The sequence below is a fragment of the Planococcus citri genome, chromosome 2, assembly GCF_950023065.1.
Source record: "Planococcus citri chromosome 2, ihPlaCitr1.1, whole genome shotgun sequence".
NCBI lineage: Eukaryota > Metazoa > Arthropoda > Insecta > Hemiptera > Pseudococcidae > Planococcus > Planococcus citri.
In genome coordinates this window covers 17,355,235-17,380,677 of record NC_088678.1, presented here as the reverse complement: position 1 = coordinate 17,380,677, position 25,443 = coordinate 17,355,235, and the positions used below count along the sequence as shown (strand labels likewise).

The following is a 25,443-nucleotide window of genomic DNA, read 5'->3' as shown; positions in this document are numbered from 1 at the left end:
ATTAGCGATAAGGGAATTTCAATGTTGTATTAATGTGAAAAATTGTGAATGTAATATGAAGTGCCTGCGCATGTTAAATGGTAGGCAGAAAAATTCTGAAACATGGAAACGTAAGCTGAAGGTATTAAGCAGATTTTATTCGTGTACTTAATTTTTAATTTACAATAATTAGTCAGGTATTTATACTTAATGTAATATTATAAGCTAAGTTGAATTTGCGCCTGGTACAAAATCGCCGCCGAAATCGATTCTGAAAAAGAAGAAGAGCAAAGATAGTGACGTGAAATTCGAAAAAGCTGGGTCTAGTAATGCTAAAGAGCCACTTACGAAGCGTGAGCAGCCATCTGTTTCGAGTGCCGAACAGATCCCAATCGACAAGGTGATAAAAACACGTCGTCGTCGTGCTGAGCCGAAGGTAGAGTCTACCAAGGAAACGCCGAAGAAAAAAGTGGCACCAAAAAAGCCCATCAAAAGGCTGGCACCGAAGAAGAAACAGCTGCCAGAAAAAGTTAAAGATAAGGTGGTGAAAGTGGCCACAGTGGTGTTGACGAAGTTAACGAATCTGCCAAAGATTCCGAAAAAGAAGTCCACCGATCCTGGTCCAAGCTCGGTCCAAAGTAAAAAAGAATCATCGCCAATGACTCAAATTTCCGAAGCCTTGAAGTCGGTTATTATTGATCCTAGGAAGCCGCAAGGTGATCTAAGTACAGAGAGAAAATTTGAAGAAAAGAAAAAGGTAGAAGAGACATCTGTTCAGAGAGTAAATGTACCTGTTATTTCGTCGAGTTCGTCTCATCAGGCTCCAGTGATGTCTTCGAGTTTCCGTTATCAATCTGTCAATTCTGACAGAAGTGGACTTTCTCTCAGTCAATGTTTTCAACCTCGTGTGCAGGAACGGCCGCGGCAGGTAGAGGAAGTACGTGAGGTGCCGATTCAGCAGCCCAGAGTTGAACAATCGAGAAGAGTGCCGTGGGCGCTGAGAACCTACGATGCGCTGCCATATCCGGTTCCTCCTGCCGAATACGTTCTGTCGGTACCAACGATTTTAGCAGCTAACACGCGAGTGTACTTCCCTGTGGGAATTCAGGAGTACAGGCAAAAGATTACCAGAGAAAGAATCTGTTACCTAGTTTTTTCACGTGATACTAAGTGTCCATTTTTTTTTTTTTAATTATATCAAAATTGGTGATTAATGAAGTACCTGAATTTTTTAATTTCAAATTTTCAAGAACTTTCGCTTCTCGATCTGACCACCTTGACTCTTTCAGCAGTCGCATAGTCTTCTGAGTATAAGCAGGGGGACAAAAACTCAAAATTCGACTTTGCTGTACACAATTTTTTACGTCATTTCAGATGTTCATTTGTGTATATTTCGAGTCATCGTTTACTTCAGATTTGGATATAACCAGATACGAGTAAAAGAAAACGTAAGATAAACAAGTTGCCTATTTTGAAAATGGAAGGGGCAAAACCCATCTTCAAAATCTCAGAGCCGGAAATCCAATTTTGACCAAGGGGGTTATTTGCACCTTGAAAAATGAACAAAATCATCTATTATATGACTTTATGGCTAAAGGGTTAAAATAGTGATCTAATTTCAAAAAAATAAACAAATTTTGATACGATCATTTTTTTCTTACCCACTCAAAAATTCAAAAAGTTTTTGAAGATCAACAATTTTCGATTTGCTGGAAATTTTATTAAATTCACAAACATCTTAAATTTTAGAGTGATAAAAAAAATGATTGTAACAAAATTTGTTCATTTTTGACGCAGTATTCATTTTTTTTTCATCGTGATTTTTTGAAATCAAGAATTATTTGCAGCCCTTCAATTTACAAGTTAGACAAAAAGTCATAATAGTTCATTTGGTTCATTTTTCAAAGTATAATTACTACAGACCCCCATGGTCAAAATTGGGTTTTGGCTCTTGGATTTTGAAAACGTATTTTGCTACATTAATTTTCAAAATAGGCCACACGTTCACAACGTTTTTCTCTCGGTCGTACCCAGTTGCATCCAAATCTGAAGTATTATCATCCACTCACCGGACACCCTGTATACAACAAATACAAGTGGACACTTGGTTTCCAGGATGATTTGCTACGTGTAAGCAGACTTTTATCAGTCATCACTTTAGTCAACTTTGATCTTCAAGAACTTTTGAACGATAAAAGGTACGTAGAACTTTCGGTAAATAACCATTTTAAAGAGGATAAAATTAATTTCAGTGCAAAGTTCAATACTTACCACCCCCAGTTGGTTTTTGCCTTGTTTTCGCTACTTTAAACTTCGAGAACTTTTGAACAGTGAAAGGTAGAGCTTTCGGGGAAAAAAAACTCAAATTAAAAAGGATGAAATAACAAAACATTTCAATTTTTTAAAACGCAGAATGATAAAATCCGTAAATAAAAGTAGGTATTCATAAAATCATAATAAGATCGTTATTTTTCGGCGAAGTGATGAAAATTTAACATCAATCAATAGGGAATTTCATTCCCTTTAATTTTAAAGTACATAAAAGTTCGCCCAAATTCGCGAGCAATCGAAAAAAATTGCATTTGTATGTCTGCATCACTGATTCATCGTTACATTACAAATAACGAAACGGTAACCGGTAACGAAACCGCAATTAAACTCCCACCTATAACAGTTCGATCTTTTACCTTCAACTTCGCATGACGATTAATCCTAAATTACAAATTTGTTATAGAAATGCGACAATAAAACATATTCGAGAAGGGACGAACATAATAAAAATTTTTGCTTTCGTGAATGAACGTGAGATGCGGTACCTCTACCTATTAAATACAAGTTCCTTCTTTTACAAATTCAAAACCAGTCTTTATTTCACCTTAAACTTGACCACGTGAGTGTCAATTACAATTCCATGTTGATCATCGCGTTTTATTCGTAGCTGGATTTAGCTAAGTCGAGTTACTCGTATACCATGTTGCTGATTTTGTTCGCGATTTTTTATAGTTTCAATAAATATATTTACTGTGAAAATGTTAATAATGTGAACAAGAAAGCACCTCATATTATTTTTATTCTGGCCGATGATTTGGTAAGTCATTATAAAATTACACTTACCTATTTTTTTAAAGGAGAAAAATGAATTGATTAAAAAAAATATTTTTTCTAAATCTGCACCGAAAGTAAATTTTAATTAGGACTTGGTGCATTAAAAAATGTATACTGCCTATTTGTGAATTTTAAGCGAAGAAACGAGATAATGAAATTAGATTTACAAATTTAAAAAATTGCGTTCAATTTCTTTTTGACAAATCGATAAAAAAAAATTTTAAAATTGAAGAGATTTTATGTGACAAAATGGACCCTTTTTGAAAATTTTTTATCACATCACAATATTTTACAGCGACATGCTCTATCCATGTTTAAAGACACCAATTTTATGCGTCCTGTGTAAGTTTATTTGATCAATTGCCAATATAATCGTGAATGTCAAGGATGTTGCTGTTAAAACTAATGCATTGTGTGATTGTAAATTTGAGAAACGTAAAAACTAATTGCAGAAATAATATACCTGCCACTATACCTACCTACCTGACACATACAAAGTATATTCGAAGGGCGAACTGCTGTCTTATAAAACGTTCACATTGTTTAGCAAAAAAATACGTGTATGTGTATAATTACTTATGACAATAACATACAACTTTTAGTTAGTAAATTGAGTTTTTTCTTCGTTTATGAGTAATACATACCTACATGTATAAGTAAACGGAAATGTTTTATTCGAGAGTTTTCTTTTTCATACCGCCGCACCATCCTATTTCCCATTCCCAACGTCAATAGTATAGGTAAGAAGGTAGGTATATGAAAGCGGTTTTATTAATACCCAGATTTGTTACGAATTATTGACAGGGCTGGAATGATGTTGGTTTTCACGGATCTGACGAAATTGCAACCCCTAACATCGATGCTTTAGCTTACAACGGTGTGATTTTAAAAAATCATTACAGTGAAACATTATGCAGTCCTTCGAGAGCAGCATTATTAACAGGAAAATACCCCATTCACACAGGTAGGTACCTAATCTAATTTTCACCCAACACTTTTAGTGATGGTGATTGAATTTATTGTTAGTCGAGCAATTTTTAATTCTTTGCAAAATTTAAAAAAGTTATTACACTTTTAACGAAGGTAAATTTACCAGCGTTCTAAGTGTAGTAAATAGTTACTTACGTCCGGATGACGATTTCATAATATTGTAACCTTATTAGTGATTATGACTAGGTAAATAGGTATCATGTAACTCATATTTGTACCATTCTCGAGTAAATAATCATTTAAGAAGTTGCTAACAGCTTATAATTTCAATCTGTTTACCGAAAAATTCCCATGTGCCTACATTTCTTCACACATATGAACGTCCTGAACTGCCGATTGAGCAATCTTTTAAATTAGAAATGACATGACATGCGTATGCGTATGGAATAACAATTAGCGAATAAGATGCTCAGAATAAAATCATAATTTGCTATTGATCATGAAAATAGGTACTTGAACTTACCTATAGAATGTTTCACCATGAAATGTACCTAATAAAGATAGGTGAATAGATTACCAAATTAGGTACCTATGTACACTAATTATTCGACTTTTTTGTTTATTTTATTCTAGTATACTAGAATTTGCAATTGCGGTATTTCACAGTCTGTAATTTATAAATAATTAACGAAATGTACAACATACCTAATCAACGGCATACGATACACGTCCCTTTCTATCAGCCAAATCGGAGATTCGATAATATCCAAAATATGAGTGGACAGTGGACCAAAAAAAAAGAACATCATTACCTATCTACATACCTACCTGTATCTATGTATCTAATTTTATAAAATTGATGACATTAGTTTTCTATTTACACAATTTTTCAGTGGGTACTATAAAAAGAAGTCAAAGTTTGTTTTATTCATATATTTTTGGGGGAAGGGGCGCAGGTGGTTCGATGTTCAGCCATTGGTAACTTTACGTTCGGTTCGGCTTATTCAAACAAACAAAAAAAATAAATTCTTAAAGTTTTGTTCCAAAGAGTAGGAAACACGAACAAATTCAACAAGTTCCCATATAAGAACCCACCTACTAATTTTAATTTCTGCGAGAGTAATTATTAGAGCAGGCAAATAGCGGTTTTAAAAAGGAAAAAATTGGCACATGAATTTTTTCTTCGGGAATGTGTTCAGACGAACCCCCTGAACTACCAAAAAAAACCGAACCTCCTAACCCTGGAGCTAATTTTTTTTAGGGGGCCAAAACCGGTTCCGATTTACGTTTTTTGCGATTTTACTCCGAAAATATTAGGTTTACGAGAAAAACTACCATGACTACAAATGTTACCCTTCAAATTCTCGACAATTTGATACTACGCTCGATACCCATCCCTCAAGAGGGGTGTCTGAAAAAAGGGGTGGAAAGAGGTGTTTGGAAAAAAGTCAGTCCGATAAATTGATCAAAGTTACCACTTAATAACATTCGTTTTCGCTCTATTTTTTTTTACAAAGTCTACTCACTCAACTATTTTAGTCACACCACCATTGATTTGTCTTCATTCCACCCTGGGGGTTGATCGGGGATGCTTGATTTTTCTAATAACACACAACTGAATCATATATTTGAAAAACGAATCTGGACATGCGATACATCGAATGGTATGTTTTCGAGGTCGCTGAATACGAATATGAACTTATTTTTTGTGTCCCATCCCCCAATGCCCCTCTGGGCCCCAACAAGGGGGCCAAAATTTCAAAAAATCATCAAAAAGTCGAGTGATATATCAAATGGAATGTTTTTGAGGTCGCCAAGCACAAATATGAACTTACTTTTGGGTCCCACCCCACAATGTCCCTCTGTGCCACAAAAAGGGGCCCAAATTTTGAAAAATCATGAGAAGTCGAGTGATAAATATATCGAATGGTGTGTTTTCGGGATTCTATTTTGAAATATTCTATCAATTTATGAGTTTTTTCAGCAAAAAATGAAACATTATAAATTATTAATTTCATTTAAATTTCCCTAGAAAATATAATTCGAGTGGCACGTAAGTACCTAGACAAAATTTAATAATAGAAATTAGTTGGATGATTATACACTTTATTTCAATGAAATTCGACAACACAGTGAAAGTCCCAGTTCCATTTTATTTTCTATTGAAAAATAATCAAAACCTGGTAGGTGAGTGAGCGTTTTAAAAAAAATCTTGAGATGTAAAATGTTTTCTTTGCAAAATGAGCGTTCAAACTTTTTGAACAGCGATCATAATAATACCTTGTAATGCGAGTAGCTCTACTTACATCTCCCCTCCTCCCCCCGAAAACTAGTCCAATCAGTGTTTTTGAGTTGAATTTTCAGAATTTTATCTAAAAAAATGGTGTGAATCTTTAAAGAAAAAGATCACACCATGTTTTTTCGTCAACTTTTTTGGGGCTGAGAACCACTGTGCTTTAGATTCTAAAAATATGTGTTCAGCGATCTTGAAAACATACTATTCGATATACTCGTATTTACATGATGTTCAACGACTTTTCAAAATTTTATCCTATTTAGAAAGGCGTAAAGGAGTTTTGAGGAACTATAAGCAGAAATCAAGTTCATATTGGTATTCAGCGACCTCGAAAAAATACCATTCGATATAACACTCGTTTTTTCACGTTTTTTCAAAATGTTGACCCCTTTTTTGGAGCAAAGAAGGACATTGTGAAGTTGGACCCGAAAAATAAGTTCATATTCGTACTCAGCGACCTCGAAAACATACCATTCGATGTATCACTCGACTAATCATGATTTTTCAAAATTTGGGCCCCTTTTGGGGAACAGAGGGACATTGTGGGGTGGGACCCAAAAGTAAGTTCATATTTGTGCTTGGCGACCTCAAAAACATTCCATTTGATATATCACTCGACTTTTTGATGATTTTTTAAAATTTTGGCCCCCTTGTTCGGGCTCAGAGGGACATTGGGGGATGGGACACAAAAAATAAGTTCATATTCGCACTCAGCGACCTCGAAAACATACCATTCGATATATCACTCGACTTTTCACGATTTTTCAAAATTTTAACCCCCTTTATGGGGCAAAGAAGAGCTTTGAGGAGTTGGACCCAGAAAATAAGTTGGTGTTCGTATTCAGCGACCTCGATAACATACTATTCGATATATCGCATGTCCAGATTCGTTTTTCAAATACATTATTCAGTTGTGTGTGTTACTTGAAAAATCAAGCATCCCCCACCAACCTCTTGGGAGGGTTGAACACCAATCAATGGTGGTGTGATTAATAGTTGGGTGAGTACACTTTGTAAAAAAAATTTGAGCAAAAACAAATGATATTAAGTGGTAACTTTGATTAATTTATTGGACTGACCTTTTTTCGAAACACTTACTCTTTCCACACCTTTTTTTAGACACCCCTCTTGAGGGATGGGTATCGAGCGTAGCATCAAATTGTCGAGAATTTGAAGGGGAACATTTTTAGTCATGGTAGTTTTTCTCGTAAACGTAATATTTTCGGAGTAAATCGCAAAAAACGTAAATCGGAACCGGTTTTAGCCCCCTAAAAAAATTCGCTCCAGGGTTAGGAGGGTCGGGTTTTTTTTGGTAGTTCAGGGGGTTCATCTGAACACATTCCCGAAGAAAAAATTAATGTGCCAATTTTTTCCTTTATAAAACCGCTATTTGCCTGCTCTATACAGGGAAATGTAAAAAACAAAAATTTAATTATTTAAAAATACAAAAAAATAGTAATTTTTTTACAACCTTCCGATGGAGTTCACATAGCATGAAAATTCAAACAGAAATTGTACATACCTAGATACGTGTATGAGGAGCTTGGAATCAAAACTCACTTTTGCCATCGGACAAAGTTTCGAGAAAATCGACAATAACTGATTTCGCCTAGTGCGTTGATGAAAAAAACGTCGCAAAGTGTGTCGAGCTCTTGAGTAAGACTACTAAATAGGATTCCATGAGAAAATTTTTTTTTTCAAGTTGCCATATCGTTGCAGTATGGCTTTCAAGTTTGGCAAAAGTGAGTTTTGATTCCAAGGTGGGGTAATTTTACTTTCTTTTGCAAATATATCGAAAAATAAGCCTCCTAGATGAAAACTAACGACATTATGTCGATTGGAAATTTAATTCTCTACAATTTTCCTCGATTTAATTTTTCTGTAGAATGCTTCGTTCCGTCTCCAGACAGCTTTAAAAGTTTTGAGCGCTGAATTTTTCCAAAAATCTTACTTTCTTTTGCAAATATATAGAAAACTAAGCACCCTAGAAAAAAACTAACGATATTACGTCGATTGAAAATTTAATTCTCTACAATTTTCCTCGAATTCATTTTTCTGTATAGTATTTTGTTCCGCCTCCATAGAGCTTTAAAAGTTTTGAGCGCTCAATACATCCAATTTTTTACCTCCTCAGTTGCATAACTTCCAAATCCAAAACTACCATTTTCGCTATTTTTACTATCAGAAAATGCTTCCGAAGTTGCAGTTGAATCATTTTGGCTTTGTAGACTGCCATGCGACCTTGAAAATACAGTTTTTTTTATAGCTTGGAGTCAAAACTCACTTTTGCCAGTGGCAAAAGTGAGTTTTGACTCCAAGGGCACTTTTTAACACGAAATTGTGAAGAACTGGGGCCGAATTCGGAAAAATGGATTCTGTAGGGTGATAGAGAAATTGAAGAAGTATCCGAATCCGCAAAAAAACGCATATCGATTTTTGGTGGCAAAAGTGAGTTTTGATTCCAAGCTCCTCAATATACATGTAAACCATACCTAAATTACCGGATTCTGAGATCCTAACTCAACGTGGAACTGCAAAACATCAAAATATACCTATACCCATGTGAATGTCTGAATCGTTCTCTTCTTACTTCCTGTGTCTTGAAAGAAAAGTTGCAAATATTGAAGCATTAATTTATTGTAAAAGATGTTAATGATAGTTTTTAGATGTAGAGAGTTCAGAAAACTCATTCAAAAGAAACAAAACCGCTTGACGGTTTTTCCAACCTATACGTGGAATACCTACCTAGTGCCTACCTACCTACCTACCTATCTAAGTTTTTTTTTTACAATAAATTGTTCAATTCATCGACGCTCATAAAATTTATTATCTATGTTGATTGAACGCCCATCGTCTTAAGTATCTATAACAGAAATATTTCGACTTGAGATACTCGCTATTGCGTCATAAAAATATTAGTTTTTTCCTTGACATTCATCGCCGGACAAATATAAATCCACTATAAGCCTACGAAAACAATGATTAATATTCAGTAACCCATGTAGTACATAATGTATGTACTTTATTTGATAGAAATAAATAAACATTGACGTAAAAAATATGTTTTGCTGCATCATTGAATTTACGTAAAGTACCTATTTGTACTGCTTAGGTACACAGCACATGTAGACGCGTCATGTTTAGCAAATTTTCTTCACACATTTTTTTTTCTCCTTCTTTTCTTTTTTAGGAATGCAACATAATGTAGTGCTGGAAACGCAAGCCTCTGGTCTACCATTAGATGAAAAAATATTGCCACAATATTTAAAACCATTGGGGTACAAGACTCACGCCGTCGGCAAATGGCACTTGGGATTTTATAAAAAAGAGTACACTCCGCCGTATCGTGGTTTTGACTCTTTCTACGGATTATGGAACGGATATCATGATTATTACAGACACAACGTTCAAGCTTGGGTAACCAAAAGTTCATTATTATATTATCAAGTTATAAATTAATGTTCTAGTTCGTTATGGCGTTTAATGATCTCTACGTATTTATGGTTTGCAAAATTTTCACAGTTTATTCCGTACGATGGTTATGATATGAGAAGAAATATGACTACTGATTGGTCAGCCTATGGCAAATACACAACCGATATTTTTACCGACGAAGCGGTGGATATAATTGAAAATCATAACGCTTCCGAGCCATTATTTCTCTACTTGGCGCATCTGGCTCCGCACGCTGGCACTTACGAAGATCCTTTACAAGCACCAGAAGAAGAAATTGATAAATTCTCTTACCTCGAGAACTACGATCGTCAACGTTACGCCGGTATGGAAATTTCACTGTTTCAATTGCACCGGCTGCTGCTTTTAATTTTCATTCGCATAAATTACCTAAACCGGTTCCAAATTTTTCTCCAAAGCGTGGACAACGTGTGAGATGTATGTATTTCACGTAGTTTCCATCAATTTCTCAATTTTATAATTTCAGTCGGGGTTTAATTACCTCTAAAAAGTGGTGTAACCGCAAAAATTACCTTTTTTTTGCAAAAAAAAAAAATTCCATCGCGATGCTTGTAAATGAGATGTCTCCTTATCATATAATCTTTGGGGATGTTTCGTCAACTGGTTAATAGGTTACGCTTATATACCTTATACCTATGTATGTAGGTATTTTTTTCACGGACTGAGGAAAATCTAGATAAAAAATTGCGTGCGATTGACTTGAATATAATGAGAGGTTATAACTTTTTCCGCCTAATCTCTTCGTTATACTCATCGTTAAAAAGTCAGAAAATTACACGTTTCAGCTTAATGAGTGTCAGTGATATTGCCCTATAAGAGGGATGTTCGTTCTTTCATATTCTCTCTCAGAGTTGATAACAAAAACACCTGAAAATTCCATTCAAAGTATTTTGAAAATTGGTAAAAATTTAGTAGTTCGGTAAAACACAGTCATTGTTGTTCCTACCAAACACTTTTAGATTTTTTTTCTAAATCCTTGAACAGTAATTAGACCTCAACCTCTTGTTCAGCCTCTTGCTCTAGGAATTGGGACTTCGCGAGTTTATTTTTACTCACTTATACGTACTTGGTGACGTGAAACCTTGAGAAGATAAAGGGCAAAAGGCATTTTTTGTGGATGGGAGGGGATGGAGGAGTCACTTGAACCTTTTCCTAAACAAAAACAAAGTGATGTTATTGAAGGAGAAGTGTGAGATTATTGATAATGTGCATGTGATGCGCTTTTATGTGGTTGGAGAAAATACGAGTACATGAATTTCAAAAATTGTTTCCACAAGATACATTGTGATACCTATGTACTTTAGTCAAAAAGATTTAAACGATTGCTCATTTTGGAGATTGGGGATTTCAAATTATGATGTGGACTTCCGAAACTAAATTTGAAAATTCCAATCCAAACGAAAAAAGCCTTTATGTATAATAATGTACTTAATAATTTGCAATTTCAATCCCCCCCCCCTCGCGAAGGGTACAATTTAGTGCCTCAAAATATCGAATTTAATTTATTTTTAGGCAATTTCAGAAGACGCGAGAATATTGGGTTTCTACTTTAACATATTTTTCAACTATTTTTGACAAATTACTTTTTGGTAATTTTCATGATTCTGGATCTTTTCGAAACATTTTGTGTTTGATTAAAATCTGCATGTGCACTGTTACCATCTTAAACTTTTTTCTATGCCAGATTGAAGGGAAAATGTAGATACTACATTATGGCAAAACGCAGAAAAAAATTCCTGAATTTTTTATGCTAAATTTCCACAGCATAAGTATCTTACACTTCCATGTTGATTTTCAAAATTTTAGGCGGTCCCCTAAAAAAATGTTGAATCTTTTCACTCGCACTTGTAATATGCTAAATTGAGCTGCTAAAAATTGATTTCTATTTAGCTTAATATTCTCGACCTGGTTAACTAATTTATCCGCATTCGAATTGATTTCCAGGCGGAGCACTTTTTTTTTGACCAACATTCATGAGGATAACAAATTCCAAAAATCAACAATTTTCTGTTTGTGGGAAAATTTTTGAAATTTGCATGAATGGCTGTATCTTGTCTAAATCTAACTCCTTAAAATCTAAATTTTATCATTCCTGATGTTCTGAAGTCTCCAGTATCAAAAATCCTAATTGAAAAATTCCAGAAGCTTATGCTGATTTTTTTATAAATCATTTTTTTAGGATTAGCTTATTTAAGTGCGTACCTACATCCAAAAAAATACAAAAATTCTTTAATTGAAAATTCCACCAAAAAAATAGCTGAAAACCACACAAAAATTTATTAAAACTCGATTCTCATTCCAAATGAACTTCAAATAATGCTTAGGCTCGTACTCAACTTTAAAAAAAAGTAACTTTAGTGACTGAAAAAATTTGAAAAAGTATACAAAAGCTACCAAAAAAAAGTAACAGGATGTGAGTAAAACATTTTACGCTAATATAGACAAAATTGCCAAAAAAAAACCAGAACATTGCTATTACTCGTACAAACAAACAAAACCAAAAAAAAATATACGAAATACTTGATCAAGATTCTAATAATAAATCTAATCATGAAACTCGATAAAATTTTGACAATTTAGGCGAAAATCAGCACTTTTTGGAAATTACTGGCAACAAACATGACATGTACCTTTTTCAAACTTTAGTCAAAAAAGTGAGACAATCCACAAATAAAGCAAGATTAATTGACATTTAGCATAATGGTGAGAATTTTTGCTAATTTCTGACCAAAAAACGAGATTTTGACAATTTCATTAAAAGGCAGAGTTGTTTTTTTTGGCAATTTTTAGAAAAAATGGAGACTTAGAATGTTTGTTAAAAAGCGATAATTTTCAGTAATTTTCGGTAAAACAATACTCTTTTTAACACTTTTTTGCCAAAAAAGTGCGACTTTTTGGCAATTTTTGGGTGAAAAAGCGAGATTTTCTTAGCAATGTGGTAAAAAGTGAGAATTTTTGTCGTTCAAAAAGCAAAACTTCTTGGAAATTACTGGCAAAATAATGATACTTTTTGGCTTTCACTTCGAAAATGTTTTCAAAAAGCGAAACTTTGACGATTGTGGCAAAAAGGAAAGAATTTTTGGTAATTTCTGGTAACAATGATATGGAAAATTTACGCACAGTAACTTTAACAATCGTTTTTGATACCCACAACAAAATTTGAAAATTATATCTGTACCATTTTTGACCAGATTTCAATTCTCGAAAAAAATCAAAATAAAATGTAAAAGTGAAATCGTCTTGAAAAATAAGAAACTTTCAATGTGATGGGTGCGGTGGTACTTTTGGACGGGAGTCAAGGGTTCCCAAAAGTGGTGTGATTCAATTTTTTTCATGGAAATTATCGTACATGGAAAAAATTGTCGATGGTGTGGTCGAAACAGTTTCATGGCAAATTGCAGTAATAATGTCGAACAAATTCAACCATGTTGGACGAAAAAGAAATTTGAAGGACTTCCACCAACATAGAGAATTCAAAGTTACCGCATTTTTATCAATTTGTATTGCTAAAAATATGCATATTAAAAATTGAAAAATTCACTTCTTACCAGTCTGCGTTTCAACACAACTTTTTTCTTTTCGATTTTGTTCTCTTGATTTTCATAATATTCATACACAGTAATTATTTGTATTCCATAAATCTTAAATGGTAAAAACATGCGAGTTTTTGCTGAGGAAAATAGACAATGAGAATAATACGAGAAAGGCTAGATTTTTTTGGGCGAAATTTTGAGCAATTTTCGCATTTTTGCTCATTCTTGCAGATAGATACAAATGTTTTGAGCAATTCTGATTCAATTTGTAGGTACTATTAAGTTCTGCAAGATTTATTCATTTTCAGGAAATTTCAAAAACTGTGTCTAATAAAAATAATTATTCTATCTGTGTTTTCATCATTTTCAACAATTTTTTAAATCATTTCACTGAAATTCTGTCCACCTAAATTCTGATAAGTAACAGTTTTTTCCACTTTACTATCAATTTTGCAACATTGTGCACAATTTTGGTTTTCGAAATTTTATTTCGACTAATAATTTTCTGACCATCTTTCCGACAATTTTTCAGAGTGGGTAGAATTTTACACTATCTTATACTATTTTCTTGTATTTTCAATTCCGAAAAAAGTAGCTAATCTTAATTGGAAAACAATAAAAATATTTTTCAACGAAAACTCCGGTAAAGTGCAAAGCACAACACAAAACACATCAAGGTTGAAAACATATGCATCAGAAGAATGTCCTCAGCACTTCACAATCCATTCAATTATTCACCATCATCGTCATCGATATTCAAATACTCGTTCGTACACTCCAAATAGCTGCTTACAATTATTTTTCAACTGTCAAATAAAAACTCTTATTACAAAAGATAGGTAGACTTAATCTTATAACTAATCGAGTTTTCTGTTGAATTTATTTCAGCCATGGTTTCCAAATTAGACGAATCGGTTGGTAAAGTGGTCGCTGCTTTGAAAGAAAATTCCATGTTGGAAAACTCGATTATAGTGTTCGTTTCTGATAACGGTGCTCCAACAGTAGGGTTGATGAAAAATCAAGGATCTAATTGGCCTTTGAAAGGAGTAAGCATATTTATGAATTTCAAGTTCTTTATAGTTCTTTAGCTCAAGTGTAGACCTTCTACACTACGAAATCAATTCCGCGAATAATATTCTTATACTTATTTACATGTATGTACCTACTTACAAAGGAACCTCTTGATGTGTCCGCCTGCGATTTGAACGGGACCGCGATTTTTGGAAAGACCATGTTCTAAAACCCCCTAATCCAAATTTTCAACTGCCCAAGTTCATTCTTCGATTTTTGGCGAATTTTTGAAAATCCGAAATTGACTATTTTGGTGATTTATGCTTTTTTTAAAAAAGTACATACTTGAGCAGTAAATATATTCAAAATAAGTCCTAAAACTGATATTAACATCTCAAATCCAAATTTCGCCATTTTCAGCCATTTTGGAGCCTCCAGCGCTTTTTTTCAATTTCTCCAGAATTTTCAATTTGCTCCAGAAGGCGTGAATATAAAATTGGGCAGCTAAAAATCGAGTTGTGTGTTATACTCGAACTGTTTAGCGAATTTATTCACATTTGAGCCGATTCTGGACGGGACACCTCAAGAGTGGGTTTTTCACCAGCTTTTCTCATAATAAAAATATCCAAATATTAAAGGGAGGCCCAATTGAACAGTTCGAGGATAACACACAACTTGATTTTTACCTTCCCAACTTCATATTCACGCTTTCTGGAGCAAATTAAAAATTCTGGAGAAATTGAGAAGTCATGATGAAGTCTCCAGAATAGCTGGAAATATCGAAATTCGCCCTCGTTGTCTTGGTTCATGACAAAATACTGCGATTCGCACAAATTTCTAAAATTTTCTTGCAAACGAGAAATTGTTGATTTTTGAGTAGGTATTTTTATTTTGAAAAAAAGCTGGTCAAAAAACCACTCTTCCAGAATCGGCTCAAATGTGGACAAATTCGTTAAACAGGTCGAGTATAATACACAACTCGAATTTTAGCTGCCCAACTTCATATTCACGCCTTCTGGAGCAAATTGAAAATTCTGGAGAAATTGAAAAATCGCGCTGGAGCCTCCAGAATAGCTGGAAATGGCGAAATTCGCCCTCGTGGGGTTAGTTCATGACAAAATACTGCGATTTGCGCAAATTTCGAAAATTTCCTCGCAAACGGTAAAATTTTGATTTTTTGGATTTCTTATTATGAAAAAAGCTGGTCAAAAAACCACTCTTGAGGTGTCCGCTCCAGAATCAGCTCAAATGTGGATAAATTCGCTAAACAGGTTGAGTATAACACACAACTAGATTTTTAGCTGTCCAATTTCATATTCACGCTTTCTGGAGCAAATTCAAAATTCTGGAGAAATTGAAAAATCGCACTGGAGGCTCCAGAATGGCTGCAAATGGCGGAACTCGGCCGCAGGGGGTTTGTTGTGTTCGAAATACAGCGATTCGCGCAAATTTTGAAAATTTCCTCGCAAACGGTAAAATTTTGATTTTTTTTGGATTTCTTATTATGAAAAAAGCTGGTCAAAAACCACTCTTGAGGTATCCCTCCCAAAATCGACTCAAATGTGGATAAACTCGTTAAACAGTTCGAGTATAACACACAACTCGATTTTTAGCTGCCCAACTTCATATTCACGCCTTCTGGAGCAAATTGAAGATTCTGGAGAAATTGAAAAATCGCGCTGGAGGCTCCAAATAGGCTGGAAATGGCGAAATTTGGATTGGGGTGGTTAATATCAGTTTTAGGACTCATTTTGAACATTTTTATTAATCAAGTACGTACCTACTTTTCAAAAAAAAACATAAATCACCAAAATAGTCAATTTTTGATTTTCAAAAATTCGCCAAAAATCGAAAAACGAACTCGGGCAGCTGAAAATTTAGATTTGGGGGTTGTAGAACATGCTCTTCCCAAAAATCGCGGTCCCGTTCAAATCGGAGTGCGGACACCTCAAGAGGTTCCCTTGTCAGTCCGGCCTTGATATTCATGGTTTACTCATCCGAGTATATTGGTACGTAATGTAACAAAGTAGATTCAAGAATGGAAAATTTATTTCTATTTTTAGGAGAAATCTACTCCGTGGGAAGGAGGTGTTAGAACAGTAGCATTAATATGGAGTAAATTATTACCGAAGACGAGAAAAGTTAGCTCTCAACTCATGCATATTTCCGACTGGTTACCTACATTGTACTCAGCAGCGGGTAAATTAACAAACTGAATTCAATCATACGCCGAACTTGGATTACAAATTCGCACGTTTAATTAACAAATTTATTACTCATTCGAAGGTGGTGATAAGAACGACTTGAATGACATCGACGGTAACAATTTATGGGACGTATTAACAGGTGCCAAAAAAGAATACGTTAATTACACCATACTTCACAATATAGATGAAAAAAATGGCAATGGTTATGCAGCCCTACGCGAAGGTCCTTTCAAACTTGTAAACGGTAAGTCACTTTTAGCCGACACGTTATCATTACACAGAAGCACGATGTTCACGGAACCGAAACAATTTTTTTTTTCGTAATACAAAAACTTATAACAGAAGAACCATTAGGTGCTGAGATATGTAGTAGGTCTAGGTACATACATCGAGGTAATTGCTTATACGGAAGTTTTACTCGTATTATATGTCAATGAATATGACGAGGAAACCAATTGACCAAAGTAACCTCGATCCACGCGATCCGACACTCCCATGTGAGAATATACTACTGTACCCATTTGCAAAAACTAGTTCCGATTCATGTTACAATTTCCACACGCGCGCGTATAAATTAATAATCCTAGTTCATTAATTCGATCTATGGTATTAAATTTCCAGGTACTTCTTTACTAGGATACCTAGACATGTGGTCTGGTATTCCCCAAGATGCAGTTCCTGAATATGATACGATTAAGATATTGCATAGCGCAGCCAATCAGGCGTTAATCAATGTAACTCGTCCGCTGACTTTTGCCGACATTTTGACGTTGAGGAATTTGACGAAAATCTCGTGTAATATTCGCAGCAACGATGTCCAGCATCTCGAACCTTGTTTACCGAGAAAACGACCTTGTTTGTTTAACATCGAGGAGGACCCGTGCGAATACTATAATTTATACGACAGTAGCGAACGAATGAAAGCAATACAATACAAGTTGGAAGACAAGATTAATGAGTTCAGAAAAACCCTGGTTAAGATTGATATAAACATCGGAAATACCTTATCTAATCCAGCTTTGTACAATAATACTTGGGCCAATTGGGGTGATATCGCCGAAGAACGGTAGTCCATCCAAACAACTCCTTCTATAAGTACTGATTTCCTCAGGTGAAGACGACTTTTTGAAAAAATCACCAATTTTCAAATTTTATGATGGTGGACCTTATAAGTAGATATCCGTCAATTCCTCCATTACTAGAATTATTTCAAGTGAATGAGAGTAGATCATTCTCATGCTGCGGTATTGACACATCGTAAAATAAAACATAAGATAAACAAGTTGCCTATTTTGAAAATTGAAGGGGCAAAACACGTTTTCAAAATCCAATTGTAAGAGCCGAAATCCAATTTCGACGATGAAAAATGAACAAAATCACCTATTACGACTTTTTGCCTGAATTTCAAATTAGAGGGGCTACAATAGTGATTCAATTTCGAAAAAATAATCAAATTTTGTTACGATCATTTTTTTTTCTTACTCTAAACTCTGAAATGTTTCTGAAGCTCGACAGTTTTTAATTCGCTAGAAATTTCATTAAATTTACAACTTTCGAGCTTCAAAAACTTTTTAAATTTTAGAGTAAGAAAATAAAATGATCATAACAAAATTCATCAAATTTTCAACGTAGCATTCATTTCCAATTTCATTTTTTTCATCGCGATTTTTTGAAATTTACCATTATTAGAGCAGGAAAATAACGTAAAAAAGCGGTGGCAAAAAGGAAAAAATTGGCACATCGAATTTTTCTTTGGGAATGTGTTCAGATGAACCCCCTGAACTACAAAAAAAACCGACCCTCCTAACCCTGGAGCTAATTTTTTTAGGGGGCTAAAACTGGTTTCGATTCACATTTTTTGCGATTTACTCCGAAAATATTAGGTTTACGATAAAAACTACCATGACTAAAAATGTCCCCCTTCAAATTCTCGACAATTTGATACTACGCTCGATACTCATCTATCAAGAGGGGTGTCTAAAAATAGGGATAGAAAGAGTAGGTGTTTCAAAAAAAGTCAGTCCAATAAATTAATCAATGTTACCACTTAATATCATTCGTTTTTGCTCAATTTTTTTTTACAAAATCTACTCACCCAACTATTAATCACACCACCATTGATTGGTGTTCAACCCTCCCAAGAGGTTGGTGGGGGATGCTTGATTTTTCAAGTAACACACAACTGAATCATGTATTTGAAAAACGAATCTGGACATGCGATATATCGAATAGTATGTTATCGAAGTCGCTGAGTACGAATATGGACTTATTTTTTGTGTCCCCCCTACCAATGTCCCTCTGTGCCCCAACAAAGGGGCAAAAATTTCAAAAAATCGTCAAAAAGTCGAGTGACATATCGAATGGAATGTTTTTGAGGTGGTCAAGCACAAATATGAACTTATTTTTTGGGCCCCACCCACAATGTCCCTCTGTGCCCCAAAGTAGAGGTCAAATTTCGAAAAATCGTAAAATGTCGAGTGATATATCGAATGGTATATTTTCGAGGTCGCTGAGTACGAATATGAACTTAATTTTCGTGTACCTTCTCACAATGTCTCTCTTCGCCCCAAAAAGGGGCCAAATTTCGAAAAATCATGAAAAGTCGAGTGATAATTTCGAGATTCTATTTTGAAATATTTTATCAATTTATGAGTTTTTCTAGCCGAAAAAAAACATTATAAATAGGTAATTAATTTCATTCAAATTTCACATAAAAAAATAATTCGAGTGGCACGTACCTCGGAAAAATTTAAAAATATAGAAATTAGTTGGATGATAATACATTTTTTTTCGATGAAATTCGACAACACAGTGAAAATCTTAGTTCTATTTCATTTTCTATTGAAAAATAATCAAAAACTGGTAGGTGAGTGAGCGTTTCAAGGAAAAATCTTGAGATGTAAAATGTTTTTTTTTACAAAATGAGCGTTCAAACTTTTTGAATAGAGATCTCGATAATACCTCTACCCCTCCGCTTCTCCCTCCGAAAGTTACTCTAATCAGTGTTTTTGAGATGAATTTTCAGAATTATTTCTGAAATAATGGTGTGAGTCTTTAAAGAAAAAGATCACACCATGTTTTGTCGTTAACTTTTTTGGGGCAGAGAACCATTGTGCTTTGGATTCTAAAAATATGTGTTCAGCGATCTAGAAAACATACTATTCGATATACTCGTATTTACACGATGTTCAACGACTTTTCAAAATTTTATCCTATTTAGAATGGCGTAGAGGGGTTTTGAGAAACTGTAAGCAGAAATCAAGTTCATATTCGTATTCAGCGACCTCGAAAACATACCATTCGATATATCACTCGACATTTTACGATTTTTCGAAATTTGACCCCTTTCATTGGGGCACAGAGGGATATTGTGGGGTGGGACCCAAAAAATAAGTTCATATTTGTGCTTGACGACCTCAAAAACAATCCATTCGATATGTCACTCGACTTTTTGATGATTTTTTGAAATTTTGGGCCCTTTGTTGGGGCCCAGAGGGACATTAGGGGGTGGGACACAAAAAATAAGTTCATATTCGTACTCAGCGACCTCGAAAACATACCATTCGATATATCACTCGACTTTTCAAGATTTTTCAAAATTTCAACCCCCTTTTTGGGGCACAGAGGGGGGGCTTTGAGGAGTTGGACCCAGAAAATAAGTTGGTGTTCGTATTCAGCGACCTCGATAACATACTATTCGATATATCGCATGTCCAGATTCGTTTTTCAAATACATGATTCAGTTGTGTGTTACTTGAAAAATCAAGCATCCCTCATGAACCCCTGAGGAGGGTTGAAGACCAATCAATAGCGGTGTGATTAATAGTTGGGGTGAGTAGATTTTGTAAAAAAAATTTGAGCAAAAACGAATGATATTAAGTGGTAACTTTGATCAATTTATTGGACTGACTTTTTTTGAAACACCTACTCTTTCCACCCCTATTTTTAGGCACCCCCCTTGAGGGATGGGTATCGAGCGTAGTATCAAATTGTCGAGAATTTGAAGGGGAACATTTTTAGTCATGGTAGTTTTTATCGTAAACCTAATATTTTCGGAGTAAATCGCAAAAAATGTGAATCGAAACCGGTTTTAGCCCCCTAAAAAAAATTAGCTCCAGGGTTAGGAGGGTCGGTTTTTTTTTGGTAGTTCAGGGGGTTCATCAGAACACATTCCCGAAGAAAAAATTGATGTGCCAATTTTTTCCTTTTTAAAACCGCTATTTGCCTGCTCTATATAATTTGTAGCCCCTTCAATTTGCAAGTTGGGCAAAAAATCATAATAGTTGCTTTTGTTCATTTTTCAAAGTAATACCGACTTCTATGGTCAAAATTGGGGTTTGGCTCTTAGATTTTGAAAACGTATCTTTCCCCTTCAATTTTGAAGATTGGCCGTCATCGTCCAGCTTGTGTCAAATATTGAACCTAAGTGCTATAGCGCGAAATCTGTGCCGAATTACAAGACATTCGCTGAAGATGAATTCGCATTTTTTGCGACATGGACCTATTTGTGTCTTGCTAAAAATTCCTCTCATACGACCTACCCCTACAATCTCTGACGTCGTATGAGTTGTAACCAAAATTCAATTCGAGAAATGATATTGATAATAATATTGCAAATTATTAATCAACGTATTATTCTGATTGAGTTTAAATCTCCTCTACTTTTCAAAAATACGTACGATATAAGAATTCATCTTGACAACAACGCAAGTCTTCCTTTTTGGATAGGTACTTGCTATATTTTTTCTTCATTTTAATTGCTTTTTATTTATTTTGTTTTACTTATTTAGTTTTTATTGCAACCGCACAAATTGTCCCCCAAAATTCGTCTTCGACGCATCAAAAGTACTTATTCATTCTCCCACATTCCCACAATTCCCCTTCAGATAATGTGAATTAAGTACAAAGTCGTCACTATAGGATCAGGATAAGGGGGAGCCATAATGTCGATACTCCAAATTCGATATCTCCGAAAATTCAGCGAAGATTAGTCGCTCATACGCTTACGGATATAGTTATAAAGAAAAAGGTGTTCTTATTATGTAATATGTAAATTGAATAATAATCGAATCGTTCCTTGTTGTTTTTACCTTTGTAATTGGTTGTTTAATTATTTATTTCGCTATTCGATTCTGCTTCGAATTCTTCATCAGTCAACTTCAGCTCAATTTGAAACATCTTTTCGATTCAAAATTCCTGGTTTCGGTTACTCTGTGCTCTTCGATACTCATTATCACCCCATCGTAAATACAACCCCATTATTCAGGGAAATGTGTACCAATTTCAACCTTCAAAGTACAAGTACACAAATTCTTTTTTCGCTTCTAATCGATTAAAATTGATCGATTAAAACGAGATAGAATTATCGCTGCACGTATCGCACGCAAAAAGCGAGCTTTTCAGCGAAAAAATCCTTATACTTAGTACCAAAAATAGACCTTTTTTCAACCGAGATTTGACCGGGGCATTTTTCTGCTCAGGTTTGTACTCCCCCTCCCCCCAATTCCCCTGAAGCAGAAGTTCTAGACAATGAAGAGCTGAAAAATCAATTAGCCGATGTACCGATTAAGTAACGTATAGAGTTTTTGATTACTTTTTTTATCTCCCAATTTAGTACCCTGATGACACCATTCGTGATAACTCGCAGCTAGGTAAGACCAGACTGATCACTCACGAAAGCAACGACATTTTTGGTTATTTTTTTCAACTTTTTATTCGATGAAGGATTTTTTAAATTTTGAATCTTGGGTAATTTGACTGATTTTGTTTTCATTTCAAGCCTAAATAATGATGGTAATTAAAATAATGACGAAGAAATTTGTTACATTTTTGTTTTTTGATACAAAAACAATTTTTCTTTTTTCGCGATTTTTGGTGTCTTAAAGCTTCAAAACTCATGTGACAGCACCCAGAAGTCTCTAGAGTGCAATTGTGGATAAATTCCAAGTTTTTGTTGTAACGACGATTAATGCGCAGAGAGCCGCGGAATTTTAATAAACAATGACTTGACCGTTCGAGACGATCTATACTATCAAAGAGACGGCGGCGCATGGATTTTGGGTCGCGTGTACCGAGGAGGCGCGGTGTATTATGTCGTGAATTCATTTGTCGTTATCGGAGACGCTCTCGCGCACGCGATTGTAAGTGAAGTCATATACCAGAACGTAGCGGCGAGAAGAGCATGGAGCGTACACCCGCTGGCGGGCTCGAGGATCCCCACGACCACGATGTGTCGGAATCTTCGTAATTTGATCCAACGGGCGCCGCAACGAGTAGTGATGTCGGCAGGACAATTCTGTATGGAGAGCCAGACATTTGAAGTTGTAACTGAACGAATCCGTGAGCTCTGGCGTGCGCTTTTCCGACGTGGCACGCGGCACATTTTAATGGTGCCTCCGCTGACATGGCCACACTGTCCAGAGATACGCATCGAGTTGCGAAATTTTTTACGGCAGGGACCGACGCAGGCGGAGTTTGACGGGAGGTACGTGTACATGCAAGCATTGGAGGAAACCATCAAACAATGCCCTCCAGCAACCTTCCGAAACGAGACGCCGTACTTAAATGAGCATCAGGCCAGTGAAGCCTTGGTACGAATATTCGAATACGCGACGGTTGAGCGTAGGTGGACGTATGGACATTTCCCCAGAGAGCAGACTCCACCGCGACCAGTAGAGCAGCTCCAAGAGAATCAAGTTCGAAGGATTGAGGAGATGCTGAGGCAGGACCGCGAGGCTCAAGCAGCACACGAACGAAGAAACGTCCGCGAGCGATTAGAAAGAGAAGTGCACGAGCGTGAACTAATAGAGAGAGTTCAGCGCCAAAACAGACATCTACCTGGTGATGATCGACAGTTATTGCCTGAACGAGTAGCCAGATAGGGTCTGATAGGGTCTTAGGATGAGTAGGCCACATCTGTGATACCAGGCGGGGCAGGGGGAGCCCAAGTACTCTACGAGACGCTGAGTAGGCCTCTTTAGGCTGAGTATCCAGACGGGCCCCCGAGCTATACCCAGCCGGGGCATTATGTAGAGGGTACTTGGGACTCCATGTTACCACTCTACAGTGGTAATTTGATGCCCAGGCGGGCGGCAACACTGCAACTGGCACAGCGCTATCTGGTGTGCTAGTTCAGTGGAGACGACAGCCGAGATTGCCGAAGCGAGCCGCCTCACAGTTTCCTTTTTATCTTTGAGTAGTATGAGCTTTAGCAGCTGGCTTATGCCACTTATAGGAAACGCCTTTTTCCCAGCAGAATCTTACGAGTTATTGTATGGTATTAATGATAGTCGTAGCAACGCTATTATAAATGTACATCTATGAGAGACAAGAATATATCCGTTTTACCTGTATATGAATTGTTGATCATTGATTTACGAAGAGTAGTTGTAGGGTGAATAGAGATAGGTATTTATACCTTATGGTTTCAGTGTCCTATACGGACTGGGTTGGTTTTATGGTTAAAGGCACCAGGTGGCGAAGTAAGCTTTCTACCCTAAAGCCTAAGAATCCCCCTATTTTCCCCTAACATTGGCTGTGAGTGATTTCAGTTTTTTTAGTTTTGATATCAATCTGGAGGCGAAACGAAGTATTCTACGTGAAAAATGCATAGAACCAAAGTTATAGAAAATGAAATTCCAAACAACCTGTAAACGATTTATTTTTATCCAGAATGCATATGTACTCTCTCCGTTTTTCTAAAATAACAAAAACCTTGTGATGATATCGCAAAATTTCATTTTTTTGATAAAAACGGAAAAACTCTGCTCTGTGGAGAAAAATAAATAAATTACAGGTTGCTGGAAATTTGATTCTCTACATCTTCGATTGTATGCATTTTTCGCGTAGTGAACACTTCGTTTCGCCTCCAGATTGATGTTAAAATTGAAATAATGAAAAAAATGAGCACACTCGCGATACTGGGCCACCCTGTATTGACATAAATCAACACTTTACAAAGCTATGTACAAATACGTTCACACAAAGCAAGTCTGAAACGTTTTTCAAGACCATATTATCTCAGTTCAGCCAGAGAATGTGATTAAAACACATCACAAGACTTGCTTTCGTGACTACTTAGGCAAGGATACGGATCCTGCAGGTCATAAGTTCAAACGTGGAAATCGTGATTATATTTGAATTGTTCCGAGTAGGTAATTTTACCTACTGTTTTTGGGTTTCAAATTCAAACATGGCGAAAAAAATATTGAAATTACACAAACAGGAACAGGTAAGTAAAGTAGGCACTAGGGTGGTCCTTGAATATATGACCAAAAAAAAATCGCGATTTCTTCTGCTCCCAGTCCCCCAAAAATGGTGACTTTTGGTGAGAAAACGATTCCCTACTTTCTATTTCATCAATTTTTGAAAAACTCTGCCTGCGGTGGGTCTCTCAATTTTCAAAAATTTGAAAAAATACAACTTCAAAGCAAAAGTTTCAAAATTCAAAAGTTTCAAGTTGGAACACTTTCAAAACGTCTCTTTTGAGAAAAATGAACTCTCATCAGGATATTAAGCCCATCCCTGGAAAATCATGTCGGTCCCCTGGAATAGCTGAAAATGGTATTTTACATTACATTTCAGCTATTTTGGGGAGGCCAGCTTGCTTTTCAATGGAGGGGGCTGAACTCGTCATGAGAGTTTATTTTACTCAAAAGAGACTTTTTAGAGATAACAGAACTTAAAATTATGAAATTTCAAAATTTTACAACGAATTTGTATTTTATAAAATTTTTGAAAATTGAGGGGCCCACCGCAGCCCAAGTTTTTTGAAAATAGAAAAAAATAAAAAATAAAGAATTATTTTCTCACCAGAAGGTCACCACTTCGCGGGGTTGGGAGGGAGGAAAATCTCAACTTCGAAAATAAGGACCACCCTAGTAAGACATACTGCAAAATTACTACATTC

The 25,443-nt window shown here is 35.6% G+C and overlaps 1 protein-coding gene across 1 annotated transcript; it reads left to right on the top strand.

Annotated features, from left to right (window-relative positions):
- The first annotated feature begins 2,690 nt into the window (after positions 1 to 2,690).
- Positions 2,691 to 21,633, top strand: LOC135834823 (arylsulfatase B-like). The gene is made up of 8 exons (XM_065348792.1): positions 2,691 to 3,067; positions 3,889 to 4,048; positions 9,501 to 9,727; positions 9,833 to 10,088; positions 14,206 to 14,363; positions 16,392 to 16,527; positions 16,615 to 16,779; positions 17,157 to 21,633. The coding sequence occupies exons 1-8, from the start codon at positions 2,951 to 2,953 to the stop codon at positions 17,603 to 17,605; spliced, it is 1,668 nt and encodes a 555-aa protein (XP_065204864.1). The 5' UTR covers positions 2,691 to 2,950; the 3' UTR covers positions 17,606 to 21,633.
- Positions 21,634 to 25,443: the final 3,810 nt, after the last annotated feature.